Source organism: Panulirus ornatus, chromosome 5 (assembly GCF_036320965.1).
Source record: "Panulirus ornatus isolate Po-2019 chromosome 5, ASM3632096v1, whole genome shotgun sequence".
NCBI classification, from domain to species: domain Eukaryota; kingdom Metazoa; phylum Arthropoda; class Malacostraca; order Decapoda; family Palinuridae; genus Panulirus; species Panulirus ornatus.
In genome coordinates, this window is record NC_092228.1 from 9,106,273 (window position 1) to 9,125,262 (window position 18,990).

The 18,990-nt window shown below is 38.9% G+C and overlaps 1 protein-coding gene across 5 annotated transcripts in view; it reads left to right on the plus strand.

Annotated features, from left to right (window-relative positions):
* The window catches only part of Klp98A (kinesin-like protein 98A), a 132,699-nt gene that overhangs the window by 27,081 nt on the left and 86,628 nt on the right, over positions 1-18,990 (plus strand). For all 5 annotated transcript variants that reach the window (XR_011712561.1, XR_011712564.1, XR_011712572.1 and 2 more), the window contains exons 12-17: positions 3,879-4,008; positions 4,204-4,369; positions 6,301-6,358; positions 8,195-8,331; positions 13,703-14,756; positions 15,676-15,872. Coding sequence is in view for 2 of the 5 variants with exons in the window: in XM_071661024.1 (XP_071517125.1) it covers positions 3,879-4,008; positions 4,204-4,369; positions 6,301-6,358; positions 8,195-8,331; positions 13,703-14,756; positions 15,676-15,872 (1,742 nt within the window). In the remaining 3 variants the exon portion in view is untranslated. The remainder of the gene's footprint in view (positions 1-3,878; positions 4,009-4,203; positions 4,370-6,300; positions 6,359-8,194; positions 8,332-13,702; positions 14,757-15,675; positions 15,873-18,990) is intronic.

Below are 18,990 nucleotides of genomic sequence, written 5' to 3' on the forward strand. Positions count from 1 at the left end.
GTTCCTAAGTGAATAATGTTCAGCTGATGCTAAGTACAGTGAAGGTTTTGAAGTGTTTATTTTTTATTGAAACTTTTTTGAAGTAACAAATACAATTGTTTTATTCCACAAAATTGGAGGTTAGGTGAATAGTGTTTAGCTGATGCTAAGTACGGTCAAGATTTTGAATTGCCTACTTTTTATTTATAACTTTTTTGAAGTAACAAATACAATTGTTTTATTCCACAGAGTTAAAGGTTAGGTCCTACATTAGTATGAAGAGATTTTCATTCCTCTGTGCTGCAAAGCAGAGTAGCATATTGGTTTACCAATATTCATGTATATAATTGCTTATTTGGATAGTATCGCACTTGTGAGGATTCATCTCTTCAGCTTTCTGTATCATACAACTTTCTAATCTTTTGTATGCTGCCAGCATCCACAGTTTCATCGTTTATTTTTCCCATTCATCCTCTCTTCTTATACTTTAAATGCTTCTCAACATCTTTTTCTGACAAGTTTCTTGCCTGATTTCATGTTATAGCTTCCAATATTGACATAATTAAAGTGAATTAACTCATTCACCACAACCAGGACATTTTTTTTTTTTTTTTTTTTGCTTTGTCGCTGTCTCCCGCGTTTGCGAGGTAGCGCAAGGAAACAGACGAAAGAAATGGCCCAACCCACCCCCATACACATGTATATACATACGTCCACACACGCAAATATACATACCTACACAGCTTTCCATGGTTTACCCCAGACGCTTCACATGCCCTGATTCAATCCACTGACAGCATGTCAACCCCGGTATACCACATCGATCCAATTCACTCTATTCCTTGCCCTCCTTTCACCCTCCTGCATGTTCAGGCCCCGATCACTCAAAATCTTTTTCACTCCATCTTTCCACCTCCAATTTGGTCTCCCACTTCTCCTCGTTCCCTCCACCTCCGACACATATATCCTCTTGGTCAATCTTTCCTCACTCATTCTCTCCATGTGCCCAAACCATTTCAAAACACCCTCTTCTGCTCTCTCAACCATGCTCTTTTTATTTCCACACATCTCTCTTACCCTTACGTTACTTACTCGATCAAACCACCTCACACCACACATCGTCCTCAAACATCTCATTTCCAGCACATCCATCCTCCTGCGCACAACTCTATCCATAGCCCACACCTCGCAACCATACAACATTGTTGGAACCACTATTCCTTCAAACATACCCATTTTTGCTTTCCAAGATAATGTTCTCGACTTCCACACATTCTTCAAGGCTCCCAGAAATTTTCACCCCCTCCCCCACCCTATGATCCACTTCCGCTTCCATGGTTCCATCCGCTGCCAGATCCACTCCCAGATATCTAAAACATTTTACTTCCTCCAGTTTTTCTCCATTCAAACTTACCTCCCAATTGACTTGACCCTCAACCCTACTGTACCTTGCTCTTATTCACATTTACTCTTAACTTTCTTCTTTCACACACTTTACCAAACTCAGTCACCAGCTTCTGCAGTTTCTCACATGAATCAGCCACCAGCGCTGTATCATCAGCGAACAACAACTGACTCACTTCCCAAGCTCTCTCATCCCCAACAGACTTCATACTTGCCCCTCTTTCCAAAACTCTTGCATTCACCTCCCTAACAACCCCATCCATAAACAAATTAAACAACCATGGAGACATCACACACCCTGCCGCAAACCTACATTCACTGAGAACCAGTCACTTTCCTCTCTTCCTACACGTACACATGCCTCGATAAAAACTTTTCACTGCTTCTAACAACTTTCCTCCCACACCATATATTCTTAATACCTTCCACAGAGCATCTCTATCAACTCTATCATATGCCTTCTCCAGATCCATAAATGCTACATACAAATCCATTTGCTTTTCTAAGTATTTCTCACATACATTCTTCAAAGCAAACCAGGACATATATCCCTTTATTTTTTCACTTAATCTGGGGTTGTATACCTTGTAGATTCTTGAATTTCTTGCTTGAGCCTCAAGGCAAGATATACAACCATTAATGCTTGTAGTGGCATCCCATGCATTATTACCAGACTTTGGAGCCTAAATTTTTTCCATTTATTGGTCTGTATAAGTGAATATGCTGAGGAAACTTGTATGAGATCTGTCCTTTCATGTTTTATGATAATTTGTAAAAAATGACAACTCTTACAAGATTGTAGATGTTACCAATGGAAAACCTGAGTAATCATACTTGTTTGTGATAAAAACATCTCTGAAAATATGACACTTCTCATTATGTAAGCATGAGATTACTCTTGGAGTACTGCTTATGCTTAGCAATGGGACAACATAAGTTAAAGGGCACATTGAACACATAAAAAATGTGTCGCCAACATAAGTTGTATGATAGACTTATGGAGATAAGTGTATAGGATACTTAAGTATGCCCATACACAGAATGTGCATTGGATACTAGGGCTGCTGTAGTGAGAGGTTTAAGAATTCAAAGATTCTGACCAAGTCAACCTTACTCTTCTTTCTTCAATGATGAACAAATTTAAAGCTTTTAAATTCTTACTGCACTACAGCTCTCACAATTCTGAGACCATCATATTGCCTTCTTCTGGACCTTTTCTATAGTTCTTTATATTTAAAAGTGCAGTGAACAAATTTGAGAAGTATATTATAGGTTTGGTCTGATGTAGGATGTGAACAGTTTGCTGAATATTTCCATGTCTATGTACTTGAATGTGTTTCTGATACTTGTCAGCAGTCATTTTGTCTCCTTTACTGTTCTTTTAAGGTAGAGCTAAGGTGACAGGTTAGGTACATTGTTGTCTCCCAAGTCCCTCTACGTCCATATTCCTTCAGCTCATTTTCTAATCACATCAAGGACTTCTTTTACTATACCTCATCCTTATTACTTTGCATTTACATGACTTGAATTTCAACCATGTACTCTTCCTCATCCATGAGTGCATCTGTGTTTTCATCCTATTCATCTATATATCTCATACCAGGAGATTGGATTTAGATTAACCCTTTGGCAGTGGAACATAATATCCAGTTGTATTACTGTATTACAGCACCTGAATAACCCATATACACCAATTATACCCTCAACTCCCACGTTACTTACCTTTGCATTTAAGTCACCCATCACAAATACCGGTCTTGAACACCAAAGCTGCTGACATACTGAAAAAAGACTGGTGATTGGGAATACCTGGTTTAAAAAGAGATTACACAAGTATATGTATGTGAGTAGGAGAGATGGTCAAAGGGCATTATTAGATTACTAGATAGGCATGTTAATGAGAGACTTTTGGATGTTAATGTGCTTAGAGGGGCAGCTGGTGGGATATCTGATTACTGTCTTGTGGAGGCAAAGGTGAAGATTTGTAGAGGTTTTTAGAAAAGAGAGAATGTTGGGGAGAAGAGAGTGGTGAGATAAAGTAAGCTTGGAAAGGAGATATGTTTGAGAAAGTACCAGGAGAGATTAGTGTAGAATGGCTAAAGGCAGGAGTGGGTGAGGAATGGGATGTATTTAGGGAAGCAGTCCTCGAGGCCTGAATGTGCAGGAGCGTATAGGGCATGTCTTAGATAGAGTGGATTGGAGTGCTTTGGTATACAGGGGGCAACAACCATGGTATCAAAAACTTTTGCTTCATATGTTTTTAATGAAATACATAGTAAATACCCTGAAGTCTGCTATCTGACTCAGAGGGAGTTACTCTTTCTCCTGATTATATCAAGAAAATCCCTTGTGGCACATTATGAGAAATAGCCACGAGCTGGTATAAATGGTCTATGAGGATGCATGCATTTAATCAATCTTCTTTCTATGATATTAGGTTGATATATAGGAGATAACTGGATAAGTTTTATATTTCATTTCATCAATTCCTGCAGGGTGGGGAGGTACTAGAGGAGCATTGCACAATCAAGCTACATGATGGAGCAGCAACATTGGAGTCTAAGCCTGATGCCCAGTGTTGGGTTAATTCTCAGTTTGTTGATAAACCAAGTAGATTAACGCAAGGTTGGTAAACAGTGAATCTTGTCCAAGGATGGCTATTGGTTAATTGTATCACATTACTTTTGCAATAGTAATAGGAGTATATGACAAGAAAAAGTCTTCCTGTAGTTCTCATAGATTTATAAGAATATTTTGTTATCATATTGGGTGTATTGAATAGTTTTCTTTTATTCCTCTTTAAATATTTTTTTGTTGCAGGTTGTGTTGTGGTTTTAGGAGGAAGCCACATGTTTCGTTATAATGATCCTCAAGAAGCAGCAAGATTAAGAAAAGAAGGAAATAAAACTCACCTCAATCTTTCCCGATTATCCTTCCTCTCCAGATCAGCCACTGATCTTGTCAGATCATATGACAACCTAACTGGGTTTGTATTTGCAGTTTTGTAGTATGTACTTCTCTGGCTTTTGTATAGCAGTCTTTCTCAAGCGCCAGTGGTAATGGAGAAGTAAAAATTCATTACTGCTTGTTAGATATTTACATGACAGAAAATGGTTGATGCATCATCACATTATGGAGATGGCATTTCACTGGAAAAGTTCTGCTCCTCTATACAGTGATAAGTATGCTAATTTTCTCTGAACCTGACATTTAGCTTAGGATAATTGTACCCAAGGATTCACTTCAGGCTTTGATCAGAAAATGTTATATGAATGTTTCTCTCTTGGTCAGTTTGTCTGGGGAGCTTTGAGAGAATCTTTAGATCCTCAGGAGTTAGAGACTCCTAGCTTCTTGCCCTTGAAGCTCCCTGGAGAAACCAAGGAAAACTCTGTGGGGTCTAGTTGTGGATGGGGGCTATGGTTTTGACTGCCCTGTGTATGACAGCTTGAGAATGGTTGTGAGCAAATGAGGCCTTTTCTTTGTCTTTTCCTAGTGCTACCTCACTAGCTCAGGAAACTGTAAACAATATGAAAAAGAGAGAAAAAAAATGCACGAGAGGAGAAAGTTGAGAGTAAATGTGAATAACAGCAAGGTTATTAGGTTCGAGAGGGTTGAAGGACAAGTTAGTTGGGATGTAAGTTTGAATGGAGAAAACTTGGAGGAACTGAAGTCTTTTTTTTAGATATCTAGGAGTGGACTTGGCGGTGAATGTAACAGTGGAAGTGAGTCATAAGGTGAGGGAGGGGGCGAAGGTTCTGGGAGGGATGAAATATGTGTGGAAAGAGAGAATGGCTATGTTTGAAGGAATAGTAATTCCAACAATATGATATGGTTGCAAGGCATGGGCTATAGATGGGGTTTTGTGGACAAGGGTGTTTGTGTTGGATTGAAATGTTTGAGGACAATATGTGGTGTTAGGTGGTTTGATGAAGTAAGGAAAGGGTAAGAGAGATGTGTGGTAATGAAAAGAGTGTGGTTTAGAGAGCAGAAGAGGGTGTGTAGAAATGGTTTGGACATATGGAGAGAATGAGTGAGGAAAGGTTGACAGAGAGGATGTATCAGAAGTGGAGGGAACAAGAAGCAGGAGACCAAATAGGAGGTGGAAGGATGGAGTAAAAAAGATTTTGAGAGATTGGGTCCTGAACATGCAGGTGAAATATGTGCATGGAATAGAGAGCCATTACAAATCTCAAGAAAAATGAAGATATATCACCGCAAAATTAGATAAGACTTGCCAGTTCATGATTTTAAATACTGTGACTTATAGATGTAAACATCTGGATCTTTTAACTGATAGTGAAACATATGAAATATTAACATCCGATCCCCTTGATGATAAAGTAAAGACTTTCAACTCTTGACTCAACCAATTGTTTCCTGTGGGGTGGGGTGGCTACAGAAATGGATGAAAGCAAGCGAGTATGAATATGTACATGTGTATATTTGTATATAGCTGTGTATGTGTTTATATACACATATACATACACATACACAGCTATTATATTTATTCATTTTCTTTTTAGATAATAATGATAGCTGTGTATATGTCAATATGTATATGGATGTATATGTACGTGTATGAGCGTGTATGAATATATGTGTGTATATGAGTGGATGGGTCTTTCTTCGTCTGTTTCCTGGTTCTACCTTGTTGATGCAAGAAACAGCGACCAAGTATAATATTTTTTCTATACTTTGTCGTTGACTCCCGCATTAGCGAGGTAGCACAAGGAAACAGACAAAAGAATAATATGATTATTATTATTATTATTATTATACTTGATTGCTGTTTCCCTGCACCTTTTAAGTATCTGGTTGTCACCTTTCATCTGAATGAGATAGTGCCAGGAAATATATAAAGATCATATATAACTCCCAAAAAGTGGCTACAATGGTAATTTTTTGTTTTTTTCATAGAGTGGACAGTGATCTAGAAAAGACCCATCCAGATAGCAGCACTTCTCGTTTGGCAAAGGTTTGTAAAATCTTGAACACCTTTTGCAGTACATTGTTCACTGAACATTTTAGGTTATGTAGTGAAATATTTTAAAGGAGTTTTAGCTTATTATTTTATTAGCATTTGCCAATTTTGATTGATGCAACTCATGTTTTCCTTGTTGAAGGAGGGATCAGTCCCAAGAGAACCCATAGCAACAAAGACAAATTAATCTAAACATTAAGTCTGCCAGGAGTGAGATTAATCACCATACAAACACTTGCACTCTATGAAATTCTTTTAGGATGTCATCTTACCAACATAATACTAATGCTCCTTCCTCAGCTAATAACTAATTGTAACTTCCTTGTTTGTTTGGATTCCTTTGAAATAATTTGTTACAGATATGTTTAGTAGTACATTACTTATACTTGACTTGTTTCCTGTAGTTTATTTAGTTTCTTCTGTAATTACCTATTTGTAATTACTTATTTTTACTGTATGAGGAGGAAGTTTGCATTTGTAGGGATACATTTCTTGAACATTCTCTACTGCTATACAACTTTTTCAGTTTACATTTGCCATCTGCATTAATGATGTCTTGTTTTATGCCATTCATTCATGACTCTTATATAGTAAAAATATTTCTTTACATCTTTTTTAACAATTTTCTTGCTTAATTTTATGTCATGTCCTGTAATTGCTCCATCCCAGTATCTCTTAAAGAACTGTTTGCTGCTTGTGTCATTGGTCTATTTTCAAACTTGAAGGTTATGATTAGGTCACCCCTAATTCTTCTTTCTTCCAAGGTGGGCAGAATTACAGCCTGTGGCCTTTCCCATATCTCATCTCTCTTTAATTCTGGTACAGCACCATCTTTGTTGCCCTCCTCTGGAATTTCTCTTTGAGCTCTATGTGCATCTTTAGGTGTGGTGACCAAATTGAGAAGCATATTTTAGTTTTTACCATACTAGATATTTCCTTTTCCATTCACTTGAAAGCTATTCTTATATTTCTCAGCGGACAGTTTTTATTCTTACATATATGTGGGACTCTGGTCACAGTTTAGGGACAGTGTCAACTCCCAAGTCCTTCTTCAACACAGAATCGAGAAGCTTATATTGTGTTAGATGATACTCATATTAAGGCCTTCTTTCATTTTGTTCCATTGTCATACTCATTGTTTATTTATTCTTTCATGAGAGAATAGTATCTTGAGTCCCGCAAATGTATGGTAGACATAGAATGTAATTCTGTAACTAATGCCAGAGGTTATTTGGCAGCAAATTATATTAAAGGTACACATGGAGTGTAGACTTTTTTTCATAATTTCTTTTTATTTATGCCATTTTACATGTGCTGTTATAGGGTTGTTAATTCCTGTTTATTTTATTTACTTAGAGCCTCTCCCCCCTGATTGTTTGAAGGGCCAATCTCAAGTGGTATAAACTCCTGCCCACTCTTTTGCACATTGCAATATACTTGGCTTTGTTAGGGCTGGGCTACTAGGATATGTTGGGGATAACATTAGTGGCAATGCAGTGAACTAGGCATTGGCAAAACTGCATTACTGAGATATGGTGGGGGTTACAGTAGTGGGAAATACTGAAGGCTTTGGCATGAATTGCACATCTTATGTCGGAAACAAGCAGCTTTCTGTAGGAGGCTTTGCCGTATCTTGGAACTGCTCCTCCCAACAATCGGGGCACAGGTTCTTTCTTATACCAGTTAATGTCTGTCATTACTTACCAGAGATTATCTTTTGTTTTTTACCAAAGATTATATTGAAAATTAAGATTATATATTAATCTCTACATCTTATTTTTAAGACTTTTTGGTAAACTTCAGAAAAGTCATATATTCAATTCACAACAGATGACCAGGTTAACTGAGACTGCAGATCTTTGTGAAATTTCAACACAGACAAGCCTCCATACACATAGTCAGCCCACCACACCTGTTGGAAGCCACCTTGAAGATTGCATTACTAACCATGCCATCAGAAAGTCCAGGTAAGGAGGATGAGTGATATGTGGTTACAAGAGCACTGGGAGGAATTGATACTTGGGTTACAGATTTGAATGTTATTTTTAACAGTAATAGCCACTTGTTTCTTATAGGCAGGACTCCTAGATAGGCTAGATAATGTTTAGCAAACCTAGAGGAGATTGTCATTACCTTATTTACCTTCTGGAGATTTATAGGATGATTTCAAGGAATTATAGCATATATTCAGTGATTGCAGATTTGATATAAGGCATTGAGATTATTTTCATTTCAGGGCATATTTTTGTGGGGGAGGGGATATGATCAGTTGCCAAACAAGAGCACTGTTGATTTAAAGAAAAACAAGCCTAGTTACTGAGTGATAGTGTGCTTTACATGTAACAGTTTGTATAATCTATTGAACGAGTGATCATCACCTTGAGCTATATAGTATACTATAAACTTAATATTAATGGTGATATATAGATTTTTTCAATTATTCTGACTGTTGGTTTCTGGAAAAGAAAAATAAGTATATTTGTATTTATGCTTAATTGTTTCATTGATTTACACTAGTGACCAGTGAAACAACCATGTCTGTGTTATCACTCTTAAAACACTAATATAAGTAAAGGAAATTGGGGAACAGCCTGTTGAGCTCTGTGCTGATACAGGATTGGTCATTAGGAATATGTTTGGATCAGTATGGAGTTAAGTTCAGAGGCTATCTTCACTTTACAATGGTTCAAGGATTGGAGATATTGTGTTGACCTTTGGCTTCTTAGTAGAGTGGAGACTTGCCCAACATGTGACACCTGCAATTGTAGTATGGCTGTGGACCATGTATCAGTGGAATACCAAAAGTATTAGAATCTCTTAATCAGTTATGAATTACTATGTACGGTACCTGGCATTGCACAGGAGAGAACGGCATTTATGAAAAAGGTTTTTTATCAATTTGAAAAAAAAGATTTTATATGTTTGAACATAGTCATTGAATGAACACTTAATAAAAGATATTGATAAATTATAATTTTTTGACAGGCTGGTCAACTATTTTTGAAATATAGAAATTTTATGTGCTTAAACAGTCATTAAATGAACATTGAATTGATGCTAATTCCATAAGCTGGGGTAAACCATGGAAAGGTCTGTGGGGCCTGGATGTGCAAAGGGAGTTGTGGTTTCGGTGCATTACACATGACAGCTAGAGACTGAGTGTGAACGAATGTGGCCATTTTTGTCTTTTCCTAGTGCTACCTCGCTGGAGAGAGAGAGAGAGAGAGAGAGAGAGAGAGAGAGAGAGAGAGAGAGAGAGAGAGAGAGAGGGGGGGGGGGGGATGCTATTTCATGTGTGGCACGGTGGCAACAGGAATGGATGAAGGCATCAAGTATGAATATGTATTATTTTTATATTTATGCTTTGTCGCTGTCTCCCGCGTTTGCGAGGTAGCGCAAGAAAACAGATGAAAGAAATGGCCCAACCCACCACCATACACATGTATATACATACACGCCCACACACGCAAATATACATACCTATACATCTCAATGTACACATATATATACACACACAGACACATACATATATACCCATGCACACAGTTCACACTGTCTGCCTTTATTCATTCACATCCCCACCTCGCCACACATGGAATACCATCCCCCTCCCCCCTCATGTGTGCGAGGTAGCGCTAGGAAAAGACAACAAAGGCCCCATTCGTTCACACTTAGTTTCTAGCTGTCATGCAATAATGCCCGAAACCACGGCTCCCTTTCCACATCCAGGCCCCACACAGCTTTCCTTGGTTTACCCCAGACGCTTCACATGCCCTGATTCAATCCACTGACAGCACGTCAACCCCGGTATACCACATCGATCCAATTCACTATTCCTTGCCCGCCTTTCACCCTCCTGCATGTTCAGGCCCCGATCACTCAAAATCTTTTTCACTCCATCTTTCCACCTCCAATTTGGTCTCCCACTTCTTGTTCCCTCCACCTCCGACACATATATCCTCTTGGTCAATCTTTCCTCACTCATTCTCTCCATGTGCCCAAACCATTTCAAAACACCCTCTTCTGCTCTCTCAACCACGCTCTTTTTATTTCCACACATCTCTCTTACCCTTACATTACTTACTCGATCAAACCACCTCACACCACACATTGTCCTCAAACATCTCATTTTCAGCACATCCACCCTCCTGCGCACAGCTCTATCCATAGCCCACGCCTCGCAACCATACAACATTGTTGGAACCACTATTCCTTCAAACATACCCATTTTTGCTTTCCGAGATAATGTTCTCGACTTCCACACATTCTTCACAATCCCAGAATTTTCGCCCCCTCCCCCACCCTATGATTCACTTCCGCTTCCATGGTTCCATCCGCTGCCAGATCCACTCCCAGATATCTAAAACACTTTACTTCCTCCAGTTTTTCTCCATTCAAACTTACCTCCCAATTGACTTGACCCTCAACCCTACTGTACCTAATAACCTTGCTCTTATTCACATTTACTCTTAACTTTCTTCTTTCACACACTTTACCAAACTCAGTCACCAGCTTCTGCAGTTTCTCACATGAATCAGCCACCAGCGCTGTATCATCAGCGAACAACAACTGACTCACTTCCCAAGCTCTCTCATCCCCAACAGACTTCATACTTGCCCCTCTTTCCAAAACTCTTTCATTCACCTCCCTAACAACCCCCTCCATAAACAAATTGAACAACCATGGAGACATCACGCACCCCTGCCGCAAACCTACATTCACTGAGAACCAATCACTTTCCTCTCTTCCTACACGTACACATGCCTTACATCCTCGATAAAAACTTCTCACTGCTTCTAACAACTTGCCTCCCACACCATATATTCTTGATACCTTCCACAGAGCATCTCTATCAACTCTATCATATGCCTTCTCCAGATCCATAAATGCTACATACAAATCCATTTGCTTTTCTAAGTATTTCTCACATACATTCTTCAAAGCAAACACCTGATCCACACATCCTCTACCACTTCTGAAACCACACTGCTCTTCCCCAATCTGATGCTCTGTACATGCCATCACCCTCTCAATCAATACCCTCCCATATAATTTACCAGGAATACACAACAAACTTATACCTCTGTAATTTGAGCACTCACTCTTATCCCCTTTGCCTTTGTACAATGGCACTATGCACGCATTCCGCTAATCCTCAGGCACCTCACCATGAGTCATACATACATTAAATAACCTTACCAACCAGTCAACAATACAGTCACCCCCTTTTTTAATAGAGGGGGAGGGGGTTATTATTCCATGTGTGGCGAGGTGGCGATGGGAACAAATAAAGGCAGACAGTATGAATTATGTACATGTGTATATATGTATATGTCTGTGTGTGTATATATATGTATACATTGAGATGTATAGGTATGTATATTGTGCATGTGTGGACATGTATGTATATACATGTGTATGTGGGCGGGTTGGGCCATTCTTTCGTCTGTTTCCTTGCGCTACCTTGCTAACGCGGGAGACAGCGACAAAGCAAAATAAATAATAAATAAATATAGTCCACTGCAATACCATCCAAACCTGCTGCCTTGCCGGCTTTCATCTTCCGCAAAGCTTTTACTACCTCTTCTCTGTTTACCAAATCATTTTCCCTAACCCTCTCACTTTGCACACCACCTCGACCAAAACACCCTATATCTGCTACTCTATCATCAAACACATTCAACAAACCTTCAAAATACTCACTCCATCTCCTCACATCACCACTACTTGTTATCACCTCCCCATTAGCGCCCTTCACTGAAGTTCCCATTTGCTCCCTTGTCTTACGCACTTTATTTACCTCCTTCCAGAACATCTTTTTATTCTCCCTAAAATTTAATGATACTCTCTCACCCCAACTCTCATTTGCCCTCTTTTTCACCTCTTGCACCTTTCTCTTGACCTCCTGTCTCTTTCTTTTATACATCTCCCACTCAATTGCATTTTTTCCTTGCAAAAATCGTCCAAATGCCTCTCTCTTCTCTTTCACTAATAATCTTACTTCTTCATCCCACCACTCACTACCCTTTCTAATCAACCCACCTCCCACACTTCTCATGCCACAAGCATCTTTTGCGCACTCCATCACTGATTCCCTAAATACATCCCATTCCTCCCCCACTCCCCTTACTTCCATTGTTCTCACCTTTTTCCATTCTGTAAATGTATATATATGTATATGTCTTTGTATGTATATGTTGAATATGTGCCTGTATGGGCGTTTATGTATATATACATGCGTATGTGGATGGGTTGGGCCATTCCTTGTCTGTTTCCTTGTGCTACCTCGCTGATGTGGGAGACGGTGATAAGTATAATATGATATATAATAAATATGTGTACTTTGAAATGTGTCATTTGGTGGTCTTGAAATAGGCTTCAAGGCCAGTGTGCTCTAGCTTACAACTTTGCCCAGAATCTGAAGTATTTTTACCCAAAATTTAGGGTCTCATGGTGGTACAGCTCAGCTGTTAGAGAGTAACAAGCAATTAAATGTACACACAAGCACTTGAAAATATGTATTAGGTGTGATAAGATTGGAAAAAGTGAAAGTATTAGAAAATCTTTAGACGCTGAGGTTAGTGTAAACAGACCAATGAATTTTCTAGAGGAGGCCAAAATTTGTAATCATGTATAAACGGTTTTACATTTTTTATTATTTTTTAAAAGAAGCCAAAATATAGACAGTAATTCTTTGAGAGTAGTTTTATGCTTTTAGATTCTTTTTTATTTTAGAATGCACTGAATAACCATTAGGTTTAAGTGCTTTACAAGTTCCACAGAATCAAAATTAAGTCAGTCAAACTGTAGATGTATGTCTTTTGGGTGTACTTGGTTAGGTGTCTGGGAGACTGTTGGTTGATAAGGGAATTAACTAGAGCATGGAGTGAGCAAGTGAGGCATTGTTTGTCTGTTCTTGTTGTTGCCTTTCTGAGGTGGCTTTCAATGAGCAATTATGAAATAAATTAAAAAGGTTATATCATTTATAAACATAACAAACACAACATACTTAATATACACAACATACATAATGTACGTGACACACTTATGTTCAGTATATTTTTATGAAATGATGTTGTGGGTCTAAGTGATAGTCCTGACAGTCTGTTAAAACCTGTTATGTTTGCTAAGCTGGTGTCTGTTTTGTTAATTTCTTCACTTAATTAACTCAGTGTTACCTAAAATCTTCCACCTTACAGTATGTGGATGACATTATAAATGATGTTAATATTGTACTTGATTTTGTTTTAGATTTTAGCATTCAGTTTAAAAATCTTTATTGATAACGAAGTTGAATCTTATTTAAAATTCTATCCAGGCTCCATTTATTTCTTTTAGCTTAACATTGCTGTTGGCTGGGGATAAAGAAGAATCAGGTGTAGCCTCAAATTCAGTCAACTCAACTCCTGCATCAGATACATTTTACACAGCTACCTCTGTCCTCTCCCCTGATCCTCATGACCTGACTTCACCTTTGTCACCACTACCTCTTGATGTGCCTCACTCAGAAACTGAAAAGGATAAAGAGGGGTTAAGCAAAGGTGCCCATGGTGCCTTTGTTGATGAACGATGCAACTTTGTTTCCAAAGTGCCTAAGGAAGATACGAAGACATGTGATATACCACAAGTTGAGAGAGAAGAAATAGGTATGTGTGTATCAGTGTACAAATCTTCAAATGCGATTGATGCTGAAAATGTTTCTCAGGCCATTCTAACTGATAGTGAAGATGTCATCCATACAAATCAAAGACTTTCACCAGTTGTGAATGATAATGAGTTGGAAGGCACAGCCAAAACAGTTGATAATGGTGTTCTTCTTGCATCTCCTATCCTTCAAGTTGATGATCATTTGCAACCAAGAGGATCCCCTGCTGTAGGCACAGAAGCTACTTCTACACCTATAAAGGCAGTAGATACTCTGAGTCTTAGGAAAGCTGATATGATTGTAAAAACTGAGGTGTATGAAGAAGATAAGAAAACAAACTCCGGTGCCTACTCAGATAAGGTTATTGTTAGAGAATCCCTTTTTGGAGTAAACAGTTTAATACCTGACAATGATTCAGGTAAACCTGATAGAGTCATTCCTTGTATGGATAATGAAAATTCTGAATCACATAATAATAACAAGTCAGTTAAGAATGGAAATACGCAAGGTAACCACCTTCAGAAATTTGAAACTAAAGTGAAAGATATGAGTGGAGACCCATCATATAGTTTAGAAGATGCTAGCATGCTAGGTGATCAAACAGAAACGTCAACTTGGTATTCTGGCCGGGATGTGAGTGAAGGAAGTGCACTGATATCGCCCCAAGCTGAAGTTGCAAAAGCAGCAGAAGTACTTATGAGGCTGAGGGAAAGTGATGATAAATCTAATGTCAGCGTCAATGAAAAGGTAAGTGTCTATTTTTATTTTATTTTCACAAGTACAAAAGTGTATATGAAACATTATGTTTTCACTACTTTATCTTTCTGACGGTGTGTATGGGGACATGCTTTTAAGCATGATGTCTTTACATCAGTGCATAATAGAAACTTCATACTTGTCATAAGTATCCTAAGTGGAGGTGATGGCCTAAGTATCTCTGGGGGCACTTAATTACATTTACACCTCTGCATGGTGACTAGAAGCTGGTACATAAACCTCACTGGTGGTTTGGTGTGTCAGAGTTTGCCTGGATTACATAAAGTGACTACATTAGACCAAGTTAGGTACTGTCTTTGATGAATATGTTCCCTGATGTCTCATTTACTTTGAAATGAAACTTCTGTAGGTGGGACAGCATTAATGAGGCATAGTTTATTAATTCATGCAGTTAATCCAGTACAAGCTTGTTTGCAGATGATGGGGGAAGAATGCAAGGAGTGGCATATGCAAAAGAGGCATGTAGAGATAGGGATAAGTGGAGACTCTTTTGCCATGGCCACCTTCTTAACAATAGTACCCAGACAGAATGAGCATCAGAGATATAGATAGATAGGTAGATAATCCTTGTCCAACAACAGAAATGTGTCATAAATACAAAACACGTGTTTTTTGTCTTGGAGCAGCACATGCAAATAGGTTTTAAGAAAAATAATTGTAAGTTATATGGCCCTTGTGATGTAGTTTTCATATTAGGGAACATTTGAATATCAAGATTAAGACATGATTAGTCTAATATTACTGTTTTTATGTACAGTTCGCCTTTATTTACATATCTTGTAGGCAGGCGAATTTCTTTTTCCTTGACAGTAAGAGTAAATTTGAATTTAGCAAGATGTTACTTTGGAGGTAAATCTTCTGTATGATTAAAGAAAGTATTCCATTGCAGATAATTGAACTTGAAGCCTTAAAGCAACATTACAGTAATATAGAGGAACAGTTGATACAGCAGTCTCCTGTGACAAGGGCTGAACCACAGGGTTTTACAGGAGCACCTCAAGAATTAAGGAAGGATAAAGATAATGAACAGAAAATTGAAAGACCTGCAGACCTTCCCTTAGATTCTACCCTTCTGCAGGAAGACAGGTAATATTTATGCTTAAAGAAAATAGCCTAATGCTTATATCTAATGTGTCTACATACCTGTTTATAAGTCCTTGTTGTATAAAGGGTAAGGAAGAAAAGAAATTCTCATTTATTTTCTTCTTAATCCTAATTCTCATAATCATTACATAAGTTTTGGCATAGTGCTCTTTCTGAGTATGTACTTCTTCGTGAACACATTTTTGTCAGTAATGCATCACAGGCTCTAGTAATACTTATCAAAGTGGAATGTGTATAGTTGTATTCCAGGAGTTATTTCCGAATGCTTTCACATTTACACACTTTCCTTATCTCTTGTTCATATTTTTTCATATTTTTCTCCTTCTCTTGAATTGTAATATCTCAGAGGCAATAGTATGTTGCATAATAGAATCCAGAATGGATTTAAGTGAAACAAAGAAATCTGCTTGGGATAAGCTCATACAAAACAACATGGCATTCACTTCCCATACTAAAGACACCAACACAAAAGCAACAGATGAATGAAGTGTTCTTAGAACATTAACTCATAACAAATGTGGGCAAGATAGAGTATACCTTAGTATCCTTTGTAACGCTTTGTCCAGGCCACCATAAAATTATTACATTCACTGGCTGTCTAGCAACTGCTGACACTGAACTCCGTGACAAAACAAAAATTGTGTGAATACTTTACAGCTGAACCTCATTATGCTTGGCATTTAGTATTCTGCAACAGCACCAGAACCTTCCCATCCAAACTACTTTATAAGTAACCACCAGTCCCAAGGTAGAAATGAAAAGCTTACATGTATTCATATTTCAGCAGCCTATGTTTAAAGATCCTCCTACCCCCAAACAAATGCAACTCTGATGTAACATGAGCACCCCACCAGTCACATACCCACCTGAAAGTACACTTCCAGTCATGTACAAGTTACTCTTTCATTTCTACATTTTAAATATCACCCATCCCTACAAAACTGCAAATACCAATTCAGTGTATCTCAAGATCCTTCATGCCCACAAAGCAACCACTGCAGTGAAGCAGCTGAACACTTACTTCCATGCTCTTTGCCCTCTAAGACATGCACACATCACTACACTGTAAGACCTGTAGTTCCACCCAGTGGACCTGGCCGATTTTCTGAACTCTGTGGGGCCCCCAGAAGGCGGGAGCTTCCAAGGCAGGGTAGTACGTAGGTATGAATGTTTATTTTTTGTTTATTTATAATTACCCTTTAAGAGGTAAATGCAAGAGTTTTGGAAAGAGGGGCAAGTATGAAGTCTGTTGGGGATGAGAGAGCTTGGGAAGTGAGTCAGTTGTTGTTCGCTGATGATACAGCGCTGGTGGCTGATTCATGTGAGAAACTGCAGAAGCTGGTGACTGAGTTTGGTAAAGTGTGTGGAAGAAGAAAGTTAAGAGTAAATGTGAATAAGAGCAAGGTTATTAGGTACAGTAGGGTTGAGGGTCAAGTCAATTGGGAGGTGAGTTTGAATGGAGAAAAACTGGAGGAAGTGAAGTGTTTTAGATATCTGGGAGTGGATCTGGCAGCGGATGGAACCATGGAAGCGGAAGTGGATCATAGGGTGGGGGAGGGGGCGAAAATTCTGGGGGCCTTGAAGAATGTGTGGAAGTCGAGAACATTATCTCGGAAAGCAAAAATGGGTATGTTTGAAGGAATAGTGGTTCCGACAGTGTTGTATGGTTGCGAGGCGTGGGCTATGGATAGAGTTGTGCGCAGGAGGATGGAGGTGCTGGAAATGAGATGTTTGAGGACAATGTGTGGTGTGAGGTGGTTTGATCGAGTGAGTAACGTAAGGGTAAGAGAGATGTGTGGAAATAAAAAGAGTGTGGTTGAGAGAGCAGAAGAGGGTGTTTTGAAGTGGTTTGGGCACATGGAGAGAATGAGTGAGGAAAGATTGACCAAGAGGATATATGTGTCGGAGGTGGAGGGAACGAGGAGAAGAGGGAGACCAAATTGGAGGTGGAAAGATGGAGTGAAAAAGATTTTGTGTGATCGGGGCCTGAACATGCAGGAGGGTGAAAGGAGGGCAAGGAATAGAGTGAATTGGAGCGATGTGGTATACCGGGGTTGACGTGCTGTCAGTGGATTGAATCAAGGCATGTGAAGCGTCTGGGGTAAACCATAGAAAGCTGTGTAGGTATGTATATTTGCGTGTGTGGACGTATGTATATACATGTGTATGGGGGTGAGTTGGGCCATTTCTTTCGTCTGTTTCCTTGCGCTACCTCGTAAACGCAGGAGACAGCGACAAGGTATAATAAAAAATAAAAAATAATAATTACCCTAGGGCCAATTTCTGTAAGAGAGTCCTGGTGTTACTCAGGACCCCTTTCGTAAGGCTCCTATAACCCAAGGATGCACTGCTTCCAGAAGGAGGGAAATGTGACTCCTTTAGAATGAGAAATCCTTTACTACTTCAGCTTGTTTTGTGGAACTATTCTGCTTGTTATCACAGGCTGTGAGTTCAGGAAGTTTGCCTTCATAGTTTTCATTTCTGAGAAACCTTCCCATTAAGAAGATTAACATAGAGATCTTTGGCCACCCTATAACATGTTTGTCTGTGATACGTGACTCTAAATGTCGAGAGTTGATCTGGTGTGGTTCTAGGTTTGTTTCCATCAGGGCAGAGGGGTCCTTGTGTGATAAAGATAATTCTTAGGGTAATGTACTTGTTTTATTTGCCTTCTTGGTGAGATGTTTTTCTCTAATCCTCCTCCTCCATGTTGGTGTGCTCTCAAGGCTCGTGTAACAAAGTAATGCTAAAGAGAAATATAAGTTTTGCAATGTGAAGAACTTGCTAGGGTGGTGTCTCACAAGCATTTTTCCCACATAGTTTTTTATGTCCTTCCTTCCTTACCACTGATGGAGATTGTTGATTGGTCTGAGGGTGAACATGGGCCAGGACATGACCATTAGGTAAGGCTAATGAGGGATGGGAGGCACTTACCTTTTCAGAAAAGTGGGGTGGTTAAGAGGTTTCATACTCCTAAAGGTACAGTAAATCTCTCATAGCTTGCAGGACACCACCCTGCGATAAAGTTTTTCGTACTACAAAACTTGTATTATAATTTTTTTGTGCCTAATTTTTGTGATTATTGTTATCTAACTATCTG